Below are 12,593 nucleotides of genomic sequence, written 5' to 3'. Positions count from 1 at the left end.
TTTTGTGGGCATCTAGTCTCCATTCGCGAGACCCATCTGAGGGTCTGTCCACATGGTTTACAGCTGTCTCCTTAACTTCTGGACTGTGAATGCTGGGAAGCAAGATGCTTGCTGGTGTGGTTCTATTTATCATTCTATCTGTAGTGCTTACTTAATCCTATATCTGGCAGAGTGGGTGTTTAATAAATTTCTGTTGAATAAAAGAGAATGCTTTTCTCTACCTAAAATATCTAATTACCAGCTTTCTCTTGACCTCAGCTTCACTTGAGAAAATGTTGTACAATTACCATCTGTTTATTAATTCAGTAAATGATTATGGAGCATCTTCATTGTACCAGGCATTATTTTAGGCACTAAAGATATAGTGATTCGTAGTCAAATATCCCTGCCTTTCTGAAGCTGAGATATATATAAATAATACATATATATATATATATATATATATATATATATATATAGAGAGAGAGAGAGAGAGAGAGAGAGAGAGATACATGTATACATATATTTTGGTGGAGACATAATAAACAGGTAAATAAGTAAAATACGCAGTGTGTAAATGAAAGTGCTGAGGAGAAATGAATGGAACAGGGAAGATGGAGAAGGCGCGTCAGAGTAGAGGGTTGGCCTTTTAGACAGAGTTGCCAGCAAAGTCTTCAATGAGGAGGTCAGTTTTGGAGGAAGACTTCAAAGAAGTAAGGGACTAGCCTTGTTGCTCTCTAGAAAAGGAAAATTCCAGGCAGATGGTACAAAGGCCCCAAGGTATGTGCCAAAGAGTTTGTGGACTAGAAAGGGGACTAGGGGAGACCAGTGGGAGTTAAGGTCAGAGAGACAAATGTTCTCTGAGTGTTGCTTCTCAGTCTGATCCCTGGGGGTCCTCTGCTATTTGAACTTGTTTTCAGCTGTTGATGCTCTGAACTACCAGAAGGAACTATGAAATTCTCCCTTCTTAGCAGTTATCTGTAAATCAAGGGCCAGAGAAGTGCTAGCAAAGGAGGCTGTGGTGCCAGTTAGCTTCACTTGATTCTTTGGGGATTGGTAAGGTTCATTCTTAGTATTTGTGGTACTCCCCCCCCCCCCGGAGACTTCTGCCTTTTCTTCAGGATGGGGGACACAGTGATAACATCCCTGTCATCAGCCTAAATAGATGAAGCTTTCCAGTTACCACAGTCCTCCTCTCTTTCTGTTCTCTGGTCAGTTTTAGTTCATTTTCTATTGCTATAACAGAACACCAGAGCCCAGATCAATTATAAGCAATAGAATTTATTTGACTCACAATTCTGGAGGATGGGAAGTCCCAAGATCAAGGGGCTACCTCTGATAAGGGTCTTCTTGCTGCATCATAACATGATAGAAGGCATCTCATAATGAGTGAGAAAGAGAGAAAATGAATAAACATGCCTGAGTGTGCACAAGAGGGCCAAACTTCCAGTTTTCCTCAGGAGCCCACTCATAATTACTAATCACTCTACAGATAATGGTATTAATCCATTCATGAAGGAAGTACCTCTTAAAGGTCTCACCTCTTAATACCATCGCAGCAACAAGTAAATTTCAATGTACAGGTTTGAGGGGACAAACATTCAGAGCATAGCTTCATGCAGGCTGGGGGTGTTGCGAACATTGTACAACTCCCTCTGCCACTGTCTAGGGTTGATGTATTGGTTGGCTTTTTGTTTTGTTTTCAGGCTAGGGACGGACTTAAGGCCTCCTGTATGTTAGGCAAGCAGTCTACCACTGAGCTACACCCTCAACCCCTGCAGTTACTATTTTGAAGACAAATTGCTGCTCTCAACTTGTTTCTTAGCTTTGTTCCAGAAAGTTGGGGCCAACAGGATTTAAGTTAATTATGTGTTGCGGTTAGTTGGGTTTTACTGACTTTGTTGTGCTGGCCCTGGAGCTCTCTCCTGTTATAACACAGCTCTCCATGGGCATTTGAGTCCCACCCCAGAGGAGATGACTGGACTTGCCTTGCTGGCATTTCCCACCCCCAGGAAATAAGAGGCCTCCTCTGTGCAGAATCCACTGTGGGTGGAGTGTAGCCTCTTGGGGCTCTCTGTAACCTCTAGTTAGTAATAGCAGAAGCCTCTGCTAGACTGCAGGTGCTTTTCCTTTCATGTGATTCACAACGGCAGCATACTCTGTAGAAAGGGGCTATAAATTGTAAATTGATATGAGGTAATAATTGGAAAAATGATCAGACTCCATTTTTATTCCCCTTCAGGGAAGACACGCATCAGGAATCACTAAAGCAGAAGACGACGGAGGGCTTTTCATCCAGCTCTCTAGCTTCCGTGCTGCAGTGCTTCTGTCCTGATTAGAGAGGAGAGCAGCCAAATTCGGCAGGAGGCGGCCAGCAGACCCAGTATCTGCTTGCCACCTCTTGCTCCAAAAAGCCTTGCCGCAGAGAGTTACCATGGCAGCAGGAGGCAGTTTAATGGCAAAGGCTCATCTCTGGAGCAGTGCTGCTGCACCTCAGCCATTCCCACCCTGGCCTTCAACCCAAGGGGCTGGGTTTACCAGGGCATCACTGTGCCAGGGCCATGTGAGTGCATGTCGCCCAAGAGGGTAGAGCTGTAAGATCCTCCAGAGTCTGAGGGTGGCGACCTCTTCTCTTTCTGCTTCTCCTTGGTGCATAGCTCTTTGATGCCTCATCCTATAGTCGACCTTATCAAATCATTTGCAGTTCCTTAAATATGCTCTTTCATGCTTCTCTGCTTTTAGGCATGCAGTTTCCTTTGCCTGGAGTTCTCCCTTCCCCATCTGTCTGGAAAATTCCCACTCAGTTTCAAAATGTAGCTAAGATACTGCCTCCTCCTTCTTAATGCTTCCTCTAACCCCTTACTGTCCAGGCAGAGCTATACAGTTTCCACTGCCATCTCAACCTTGCCATGAATCGCATGGTTTCGAAATGATTGTTATATTTTTGTCTCTTCCTCTCTAGACTATAAGTTACTTGCATTCAAAAACTGTTTTATGAACCTTTTTTCAAAAGGCCTTACTGCAGGAGTAAATACTTAGTAATGTTGATTGAATGAATGGGATGTTTTCCTTTCACGTCATCTGGTTTAATCCTTATCACGGGTGTCGTCCTACCTGGAGCAGAGCCCTGCACCTTATCCAGGTGGTACTGTCTGCTCAGACATCCTAGAAGAGTAAGCTGATTTAATCAGCCCCAGATCACTCTCCATTGCTTGTATTCTCACTTTCTAGTTTGAATTGGAAAGAGTAATACTTGGGAATCAGTCTCCCCAGCAGTCAAGCTAATGTGGCCTTGTGTTGGTTGCCTGACTAATCAGTTCCCCCATTTGTTGGATTAGGATGTTGTAAGGACAGAGCCTAAGATGCTTTGTGACTCAGTGAATTCTTGGTCAGTCTTCTGTACCTTCTCCTCTCTTCAGCGACGAAATTAAAAGCAAAATCCAGCTTTAAACTAGCTTTGAGCCCTCTCTGGCATCATGTCATTCATTCAGTCTTACCTTCTTGCTGTGCACACAGGTGCCTTTCAGAAGTCCCTTCTTTGTGTGGCTCTTGAGCCTATTTCTGAGCTTTTGTGCCCCTCCTTTTGCCTCATTGTTTTGTTTCATCTCGTGTGCATCTGTCCTCTTGTTCATTATGTAGACAGAATGTTTTATTTAGACATTTCTTCTTTTCCTGCCTTTTGGACATAATTTGTTCTTGTATTTCAAAATCACCAATTTAAAGTGAATTTATTTTCTATCTCCCTCAAATAATACTAGAAGCCACCTCCACCATAATGTGTATTTACATGCCCTACTTGCTACCCTCTGTATGTTGGCTTTGCACTTTGGTCTGAGTATTTTTTTTTCTACTTCCCTCTAACTTTTCAGTTCAAAGCTTGCTTAGGGTGTTTTGCAATTCCCTTTGCAAATGTGTTCTGTGTATCGTGTTATCGTCTGTGTGCGTGTTGTACGTGCCAATGTCCACAGGTATCTAGGCTGTTTAGTTTCTGGTGTATTTTTCTCTAATATTGCTTCCCATCTTGCTTTCATTTCCACTTTTGGTATTTTGTTTTATTGCAGTTCCTCTAAAGGATGTGAAACTTAACAAAGCTATTGTTTTTAATAGGTCTAGTAAAAGAACCACTAAGAACAGCAATGAAAAACTTGCTTTTAACTTATATTTATGAATTATCTCTAATATTGGAGGGATGCAGCAGAGAGGCCAAAGTGTGTCATCAGCATTGCCTGAGAAGCTTTTGCAAAATTCATGTGCCCATCCTTGTCCCCACCATTTGCCTGGTGGGACTGAAACTGGGCTGGGTTTTGATAAATCTTTCTAGAAGGTTTTGTGGCTTTTTTACCTGTTTTTTTCTTTACCCTGTCAGTTGAAAATCACTGATTCATAGTTTTAGTTACACTCAGCAGACCCTCCTTATCTTCAGGGAATACATTCTAAGATGTTAGGCAGACTTCCTGAAACCATGGATAGTACCGAACCCTATATATATATGATATTCTTTCATAAAATTTAATTTATAAATTAGGCATGGATAGAGATTAAAATATTGACTACTAATAATAGAACAGTTGTAACAATATACTATAGTAAAAGTTATTTAAAACTTATGAATCCTTTGTAGAATTCTCCATTTAATGTGGAAATATGAATGTGGCTCCGCGGTTAAGCACCCCTTGGTTTAATTTCCAGGACCAAAAAGAAAAAAGGTGCAGTGTTAGTTTTACATTATTATATAGTCATTATGGAATTCCCCTCATCCTCCTTTCTTATTTCCTTGTGCTGGACCTGTTCTGGAGGCCTACTTAGTTCTCATTAAGGTTAGTAACCTAGCAGTCATAAACACTTCCGTGCAGATTTTTCTTTCAAACGAAGACTAAATATTAGTATTGTAGTCCTGTTTTATGTTCCTATCAGAAATTATTGAATGTAGTGCCTTGCTATCAAATGTAAAATTTGTGAAAGGCAAGTAGTTTTCTTAATAATGATGGGAATCACAGAGCATATGCTGTATGTTAGGTATTTTATATATATTATCGATAACATTCAGCAAACTCTGAAATGGGTCATGTACAGTTTTACAGAAAAGGAAACTGAGGCTTAGAAGGATAAATATGTTTCCCAAAGTCAGGGAACTATTAAATGAGAAAACCAAAAGTCAGGCATGGTGGTGAGCTCCTTAGGAGGCAGAGGCAAGAGAATCACAAGTTAAAGGCTAGCAAGATCCCATCTCAAGAGAGAGAACCCAAAGCAAGTTCAGGTTGGTCTAACTAAAGCATGGTGTGAGGCTGCTGCTCAGTCACTAGTGTAAATCCAGGGAATGTGTCTTAGGGTGGAACATAAATACAGTGGGAGCAGTTTTGGCATTGGAGGAGGCAGAAGCCCACAGGACAATGAGTGTTTCTGTTCTCAGGAGGCTGTCGGTGAGAGCCTCAGCCCAGCTGCAAGGCCTTGGCAGCCTCTGTCCTTTTCCTTTTCCCTAAGCGTGCTTTTCTACAGTCGTGTGATTTCTCCAGACACTTCTCAGGGCATTGCTCATCACTTAGAACTTTGTACTCCTCTCCCCCACCTTGTATCCATCTCAACTCCCACCTCCCAAGACACACCACAGTGTTGTGAGGATAAAATCATTGATACACGTGAAGAGTTCAGTGTAGCACATGGTACACTGTACCATGGAAGTACACAGTAAATTTGGCTACCATTACTGTTATTGTTAATGGTATTAATAGTGGTGTTGGTGTCAGCAATGGTCATTGATTCAAAGGTTTAGGACTCCCTACACAAGGACCTGGGTATTTCCTGTCCAAAATCTGGTTTTGTGCAGTTCATAGTACCCACACCCAGGCACGGACATGCTCAATTGGGTGCAAAGGTTAGTTGGAAGGAGAATGAGTAAGAGAATGCTTTTTTCTACCCTAAGGTTGCCAGAAACATTTCTCTCTATGTCCTTACTGCCTCCTGCCATTAGCATGGAAACTGTCCATGAATCCCACTTCTAAACCACATTCCTTTTCTGGCTTCTTTGCATTCTTTTTTTTTTTTTTTTAGAGTTGTTAGGATTTATGTATTTTTTTTCAATTTATATATGACAGCGGAATGCATTACAATTCTTATTACACATATAGAGCACAATTTTTCATATCTCTGGTTGTATACACAGTATATTTACACCAATTCATTTCTTCATACATGTACTTTGCATAATAATGATCATCACATTCCACCATTATTAATAACCCCATGCCCCCTCCATTCCCCTCCAATCCCTCAATCCCTCTGCCCTATCTAGGGTTCGTCTATTTCTCCCATGCTTCCCCTTTCCACCCCCCTATGATTCAGCCTCCTTATATCAAAGAAAATATTCGGCATTTGGTTTTTTGGGATTGGCTAACTTCACTTAGCATTATCTTTTCTAACTTCATCCATTTACCTGCAAATGCCATGATTTTATTGCTAAGTAATATTGCATTGTGTATATATGCCACATTTTTTAATCCATTCATCTATTGAAGGGCATCTAGGTTGGTTCCACAGTTTAGCTATTGTGAATTGTGCTGCTATAAACATTGATGTGGCTGTGTCCCTATAGTATGCTGTTTTTCAGTCCTTTGGGTATAGACTGAGGAGAGGGATAGTTGGGTCAAATGGTGATTCCATTCCCAATTTTCTAAGAAATCTCCATACTGCTTTCCATATTGGCTGCACCAATTTGCAGTCCCACCAGCAGTGTATGAGTCTACCTTTTTCCCCACATCCTCGCCAACGCTTATTGTTGTTTATATGCATAATAGCTGCCATTCTGACTGGAGTGAGATGAAATCTTAGCGTGGTTTTGATTTGCATTTCTCTAATTGCTAGTGATGATGAACGTTTTTTCATGTATTTGTTGATTGATTGTACATCATCTTCTGAGAAGTATCTCTTCAGGTCCTTGGCCCATTTATTGATTAGGTTATTTGTTTTTTGTTTTTTGTTTTTTGTTTTTTTTTTTTGGTGCTTAGCTTTTTGAGTTCTTTATATACCCTAGTGATTAGTGCTGTATCTGATGTGTGAGGGGTAAGATTTGCTCCTAAGTTGTAGGCTCTCTATTCACCTCACAGATTGTTTCTTTTGCTAAGAAGAAGCTTTTTAGTTTGAGTCCATCCCATTTATTGATTCTTGATTTTAATTCTTGTGCCACAGGAGTCTTATTAAGGAAATTGGGGCCTAATTCCACATGATGGAGATTAGGGCCTACTTTTTCTTCTATTAGATGCAGGGTCTCTGGTTTTATTTTGAGTTGAGTTTTGTGCATGGTGAGAGATAGGAGTTTAATCCTCAGCACCACATACCAACAAAGATGTTGTGTCCGCCGAGAACTGAAAATAAAATATGAAAAAAAAATACATTCTGAAAACTTTGTCCTTCAGTTACCCCATTCCCACTTTATATGTGTAAGTGGTTATTTTCTAAAAATTACTGATGATTAGATTAGTGAAATGTTTATTGTGAAAGAGTATGTTCTTTGCTTTTAGGCTTAATCAAATACACAGTGAAATAGAATGTGTTTTGTGAAGTAATATCTCAGTTTTTTTCTCCATACTTTAGGTATGTGTTCTTTTTGGATCCATGCAATCTGGACTTGATAAACCGGAAGATTAAGTCTGTAGCACTGTGTGTAGCAGCATGTCCAAGACAAGAATTGAAAACCTTGAGTGATGTCCAGAAGTTTGCAGAGACGAATGGTGAGATTTTAGGCCATCTACATCTACACTCCAATCCTTTATCTCACTGTTAAATATTATGTCTTTACATTCCCATATGAATTTGTCCTGACATTAAATAAGTGATCAAAGAACCTTAGAAAGAAAAAGAATTGAAGTAATTTTGGATTTCCTCATTAAAAAATATTGGAGTCAACCTAGGGAGCTTATTAAAACTCTAGATATTCACCATACTCCGTGGTGTGTACCTGTAGTCCCAGCTATCAGGATGCTGAGGCAGGAGGTTCCAGGTTGTTTGAGCAACATAATAAGATTCCATCTCAAAAAGTAAAAAAGCAAAAACTGACCACACCATAGATTATTTCACACCTTTACTCAAAAACAAAACAAAACTCTTATTAGATTCCTAGGCCCCTGCTGGGGAACTTCTGAGTAGGTCTTTGGGTTGTGGAAATTTGTGTTTTTTCTAAATGCTTCAGGTGATTTTGATATATAGCCTGATGAGTATTTGGAAATTATTAGACTACCCTGTAAAATTTGGATATTTTCCTTTCTTGACAAGTGTTGATTAAAAGTATTTCAGTTTGGGCCTGTGTGTGTGTGTGTGTGTTTTAGCCTATGATTATCAGGGTAATATGAAAAGGAAAATTTCAGACAAAAGTATAAAGTAAAAATCAAAAGTCTTCCATCAGTTCTTTTTTCAGTGTGTTAGTGTACATATAACTTTATGTTCTGCTTTTTAAATTTAACATTATGTCATGACTGTTTCTGTAAGAATAGGTTTGAGGAACTTTGAGGTTAAATGTATGGGAATTAGCTGAGAAAACCAGAAGAGCCAGTTTTATGTAATCTAGCTCTGTTCCCTGGAGATTCTTATCTTCAAATGTGTTATCCTCAGCTCCAAATAGCTTGTTTCAGTTATCTTCAGAGAATTTTTGTTTAAACCACTTTGGAGTGCTGATGGCCCCTCAAGCCCAGGTTTTTGAACTTCCTTGAGTTTCATGATTGTATTTTGTATTTAGTACTCCTCAGGCCTTCCCAAATCCAAGGCTGTTTTTGGTTCCTTGGATAGCAGCTGACTTGACTTGTATTCACCCAGTGTAACTCTAGTTGGGTGGAGATAAAGCCTGGGGCTATAGCTATGCACACCTCGGTGGGGGGTTGTGGCTCAATGGTAGAGCCTTGTCTTGCATTCATGAGGCATTGGGTTCAAGCCTCAGCACACATAAATAAATAAAATAAAAAGTATTGTGCCCATCTACAACTAAAATAAAGAAGTATTTAAAAAAAATAATACCTCATAGGTTATGAAGATTAAATGAGATGGTGCATGAATAATACTGGGCATGTGGTAGGTAGGCAGTGAGTGAAGAGGTGCCAAATACTGTTTAAGATCTCATTTTCAATCCCCACATGATATCCCCACATTTGCCTTGCTAAGCCTTTTTTCCAAACCTACCAGCTTTATCATTATCAGGTTTCTTAGGGAAGTCTGAGTTATTCCTGAAGGGTTTTTCCAAACTCTTAACACATTATGAGTAGATCAATATACCTGATAGGTGGTATTTTTTTAATATTTATTTTTAATTGTAGTTGGACACAATACCTTTTTTATTTATTTATTTTTATGTGGTGCTGAGGATCGAACCCAGGGCCTCGCATACTAAGCGAGCACTCTACTGCTGAACCACCACCCCAGCCCTGAGAGGTGGTATATTAAGAGTATGGCCTCTGAAGTCAGCTTGTTTGGGTTCAACTGTTGCTCCTTCTGCTTAGTAGTTGTGAGACTCTGGGCAAGTTGCTTTACCTTTCTATATATCAGTTTCCCCAACTGTGATGCAGGGATAATGTATATACCTAATGTGCCTCATTAGGATTTTTATAGTAAGTCAATACATGGAGAAAGAATACTTATAACAATGTATGGAATATAGCAAGTTGCTAAAAAATGGTCTTGGCTGCTGGTGTTGCCATTATTATTCTTCTGCTGTAATGTAATAGTCTTTCTGCCTCTAATTTTTGTCTAGTTCTAACTCCTTTACATACTGCTCTCATGCGAATGTTGCTAGAGTTTTAATTAACACCAACTCATTGCTCAGAAATTATCAGTGGTGAAAAACAAAAGTCTCTATATGTCTTATACTGGCAATAAAATCTCTGATATAATCATAAACTTGTTCACTTTGAACATGCCCTCTCAAACCTACTGGATGTAAGCCTTGGCATCTTGAAACTTAGCTGTCATCTGAAAGGCCAGGGAAGAGCTACCTCTAGCTCAGTTATATGGCCTTGCTTGATGGTTCCTTTAGGAGAGATGACCCATGCCTTCCTGTTGGCCTGTGTTGCCCGCAGGCCAATGTCCTCCCAAATGAAACTGATACCGAGTGTGGTCTATTTAGGTCTAGTTTAAGAAGATGCTCCTGGTGTGTTTTGCAGCTTTGCGTTTCCCACAGTGTTTTGCATAAAGTAAGTGTTCAAGAAGTTTTAATCAATAAACACTCTTTCAGAAAACAGACTTCTTAAATCAGTGCCCAGCTATAAAAGCACCCTTAGGCTTTGGAGTTGCTGTGTATAAAATAAACCAGTAAGTTCAGTATAAAAAAATAATGAAGAATAATCAAGAAGCACATAGTAGAGGATGGTAACTTCAAGAGGCAAGTAGAAAAGCTGTATAGTTCAAATGGAGAGGGAGCTTCTGGTGTGGAGGCCTACCTATCTTATTTCAGGAAAAAATCCAAGTTGGAACTTCTGAATTAATTTTTCAAAGAACCTCTGCTGTTTCTTTGGATTGGTGACTTAAAATTGGACCTGGTAAAATTTAGTTGCAATATTACCTTTATCACTGAGAGATTTCTTTCTCTGCTTTTTGCATTAACTATGCTCCCTTCCTCTGATCTTTATAACTTATCTTTTCCATAATTTGAAGCACAAGTTATTGAAAAGGAACAGGTAATTTTTATTGGTATCTGTAGCCAAGGTTCTAACAGAAATAGTTAGAAAATACAGAGGCCTTTTTATCTAAAATATATAAGCCTCAATTATTAATTTCAGAGGAGTATCTTTGAGGGATGATTCGGGTTTAAGTGGGAAATTTTCAAATCTGTAAGATAAACTAGTTAAAAGTCCATGAAAGAGAATAAATGTAAGAGCTACAGCTGTAAAACTCTTAGAAGCAACATAGGGGAAAACTTATATAGTATTGGATTTCATCATTACTTGCATGGAACTAAATGATACCAGAAGTACAGGAAGCAAAGGAAAAATTAGAAAAATTGTGATGTCAAAGTTAAAAACTTATATGCATTAAAGGACAAAATCAACAGTGAAAAGTCAACCCATATATTTGGGTTGAGAGAAAATATTTGGAATGAGAGAAAATATTGGCAAATAATATATCTGTTAAGGAGTTATGAAAGAAAAAGAAGTGTTGATGAGGCTATAGCAAAATTAGAAATCTTGTGCACAGTTTGTGGTAATGAACATGGTGTAGCGACTATGGTAAACAGTATAGAAGTTCCTTAAAAATTAAAAATAGGACTAATATGATCCAGTAGTCCCACTTCTGAGTGTATATACAGAAGACTAAAAAAGAGGATCCTCAAGAAATATGTGCACATGTATGTTCATTGCAATATTATTCAAAAAAAGCCAAGAGGTAGAAGCAGCCTAAATGTCTATGGACAGATTAATAAAGAAAATGTGATATACACACACAATTAAATATTATTTTGCCTTAAAAATGCTGCAACATGGATGAAACTTAAAGATACTATGCTAAGGGAAATAAGCCATTCACAAAAGGACAAGTACTATAGGATTCCACAGTTATGAGGACCCTAGAATAGCCAAATTCATAGAGACAGAAAGTAGGATAGCAGTTGCCAGGAGCTATGGTGGGTAGGGGGTAGAGTAGGAAGTCACTGTATATTGGGTTGAGTTATACAACAATGTGAATGTATACAATGTACTAAATTGTACAATTGCAAATGGTTAAGACAGCAAATTTTATGTTATGTGTATTTTATCATAATTTAACAAAAATGGATACTGGGTGAGGTAGTAACTTTTTATATGCTAATTCTAAACCTGATTTTAAAATGCAAGGTAAAATAATACGTTTCTTTCTTAACACAATGAAAATACAATATAAATCCTTTTCAAAGAATTTCAAGTTTCCATGACAACATTTCAGAGTACTTTTTAGCACTTACTAACATCTATTCACATGAACTTTTATTATCTTTAGAAATTATTGAAAATTTTATAAGGGGAAGCTGTTGGGTCCTATAGCAATATTTAAAAGAAATACATTTGTTAGGCAAGTAAAACATTCCCTCAAATCTTCGTTTCTTTGACAAGAAAGTGGAGTTGTTTCTTGGATAGAGTTTATGGGAAAGCCTTTGTCAAGTATGTCTGACTACAATAGAGTTCAGAAGAAAAAGCTGGAAATTAGATTAGTTTTGTGGAGATGTTGCCTTCTACAAAGAGCTTTGAAAGCAAGCAGGAGAACTTAGGTGAATATAAAGTTACAGTCTAGACTGAGTTAGGTGGTAGGTCGACAAGTATACATTTTGGTTTTATGGTTCATAATTCATATATGACATGAATAACATAAACTTGATGCTAGAAAAGAAAATAATTTTAAAATGTTCATTAAAGGGGGGGATAGGAAGGGCAGCAGAATACAACAGACACTAGTATGGCTGTATGTATAAACGTGGCTGTATAACCAATGTGATCCTGCAATAAGAATTAAGAATTCATACCCCATTTGAATCAAATATATGATATGTCAAGATCATTGTATTGTCTTGAGCAACCAATAAAAAAATGTTCATTAAAAAAATCAGAGTTGTCAAGTACCATAAGGACTCAGTATCAAATTTCTTTCAGTTCTTTATCATCTTCCTG

General features: G+C 38.4%; 1 protein-coding gene across 4 annotated transcripts in view; it reads left to right on the top strand.

The window, feature by feature from the left end:
* SLC44A1 (solute carrier family 44 member 1) overlaps positions 1-12,593 on the top strand; it is a 184,822-nt gene that overhangs the window by 75,561 nt on the left and 96,668 nt on the right. For all 4 annotated transcript variants that reach the window (XM_081278636.1, XM_081278635.1, XM_081278634.1 and 1 more), the window contains exon 4: positions 7,567-7,703. In XM_081278636.1, the coding sequence (XP_081134762.1) occupies positions 7,567-7,703 (137 nt within the window). The remainder of the gene's footprint in view (positions 1-7,566; positions 7,704-12,593) is intronic.

The sequence above is a fragment of the Spermophilus citellus genome, assembly GCF_964194105.1.
Source record: "Spermophilus citellus genome assembly, chromosome: 2".
In the NCBI taxonomy this organism is placed as follows: Eukaryota; Metazoa; Chordata; class Mammalia; order Rodentia; family Sciuridae; genus Spermophilus; species Spermophilus citellus.
The sequence above is the reverse complement of the archived record's forward strand: the minus strand, read 5'-3'. Positions and strand labels throughout refer to the sequence as shown.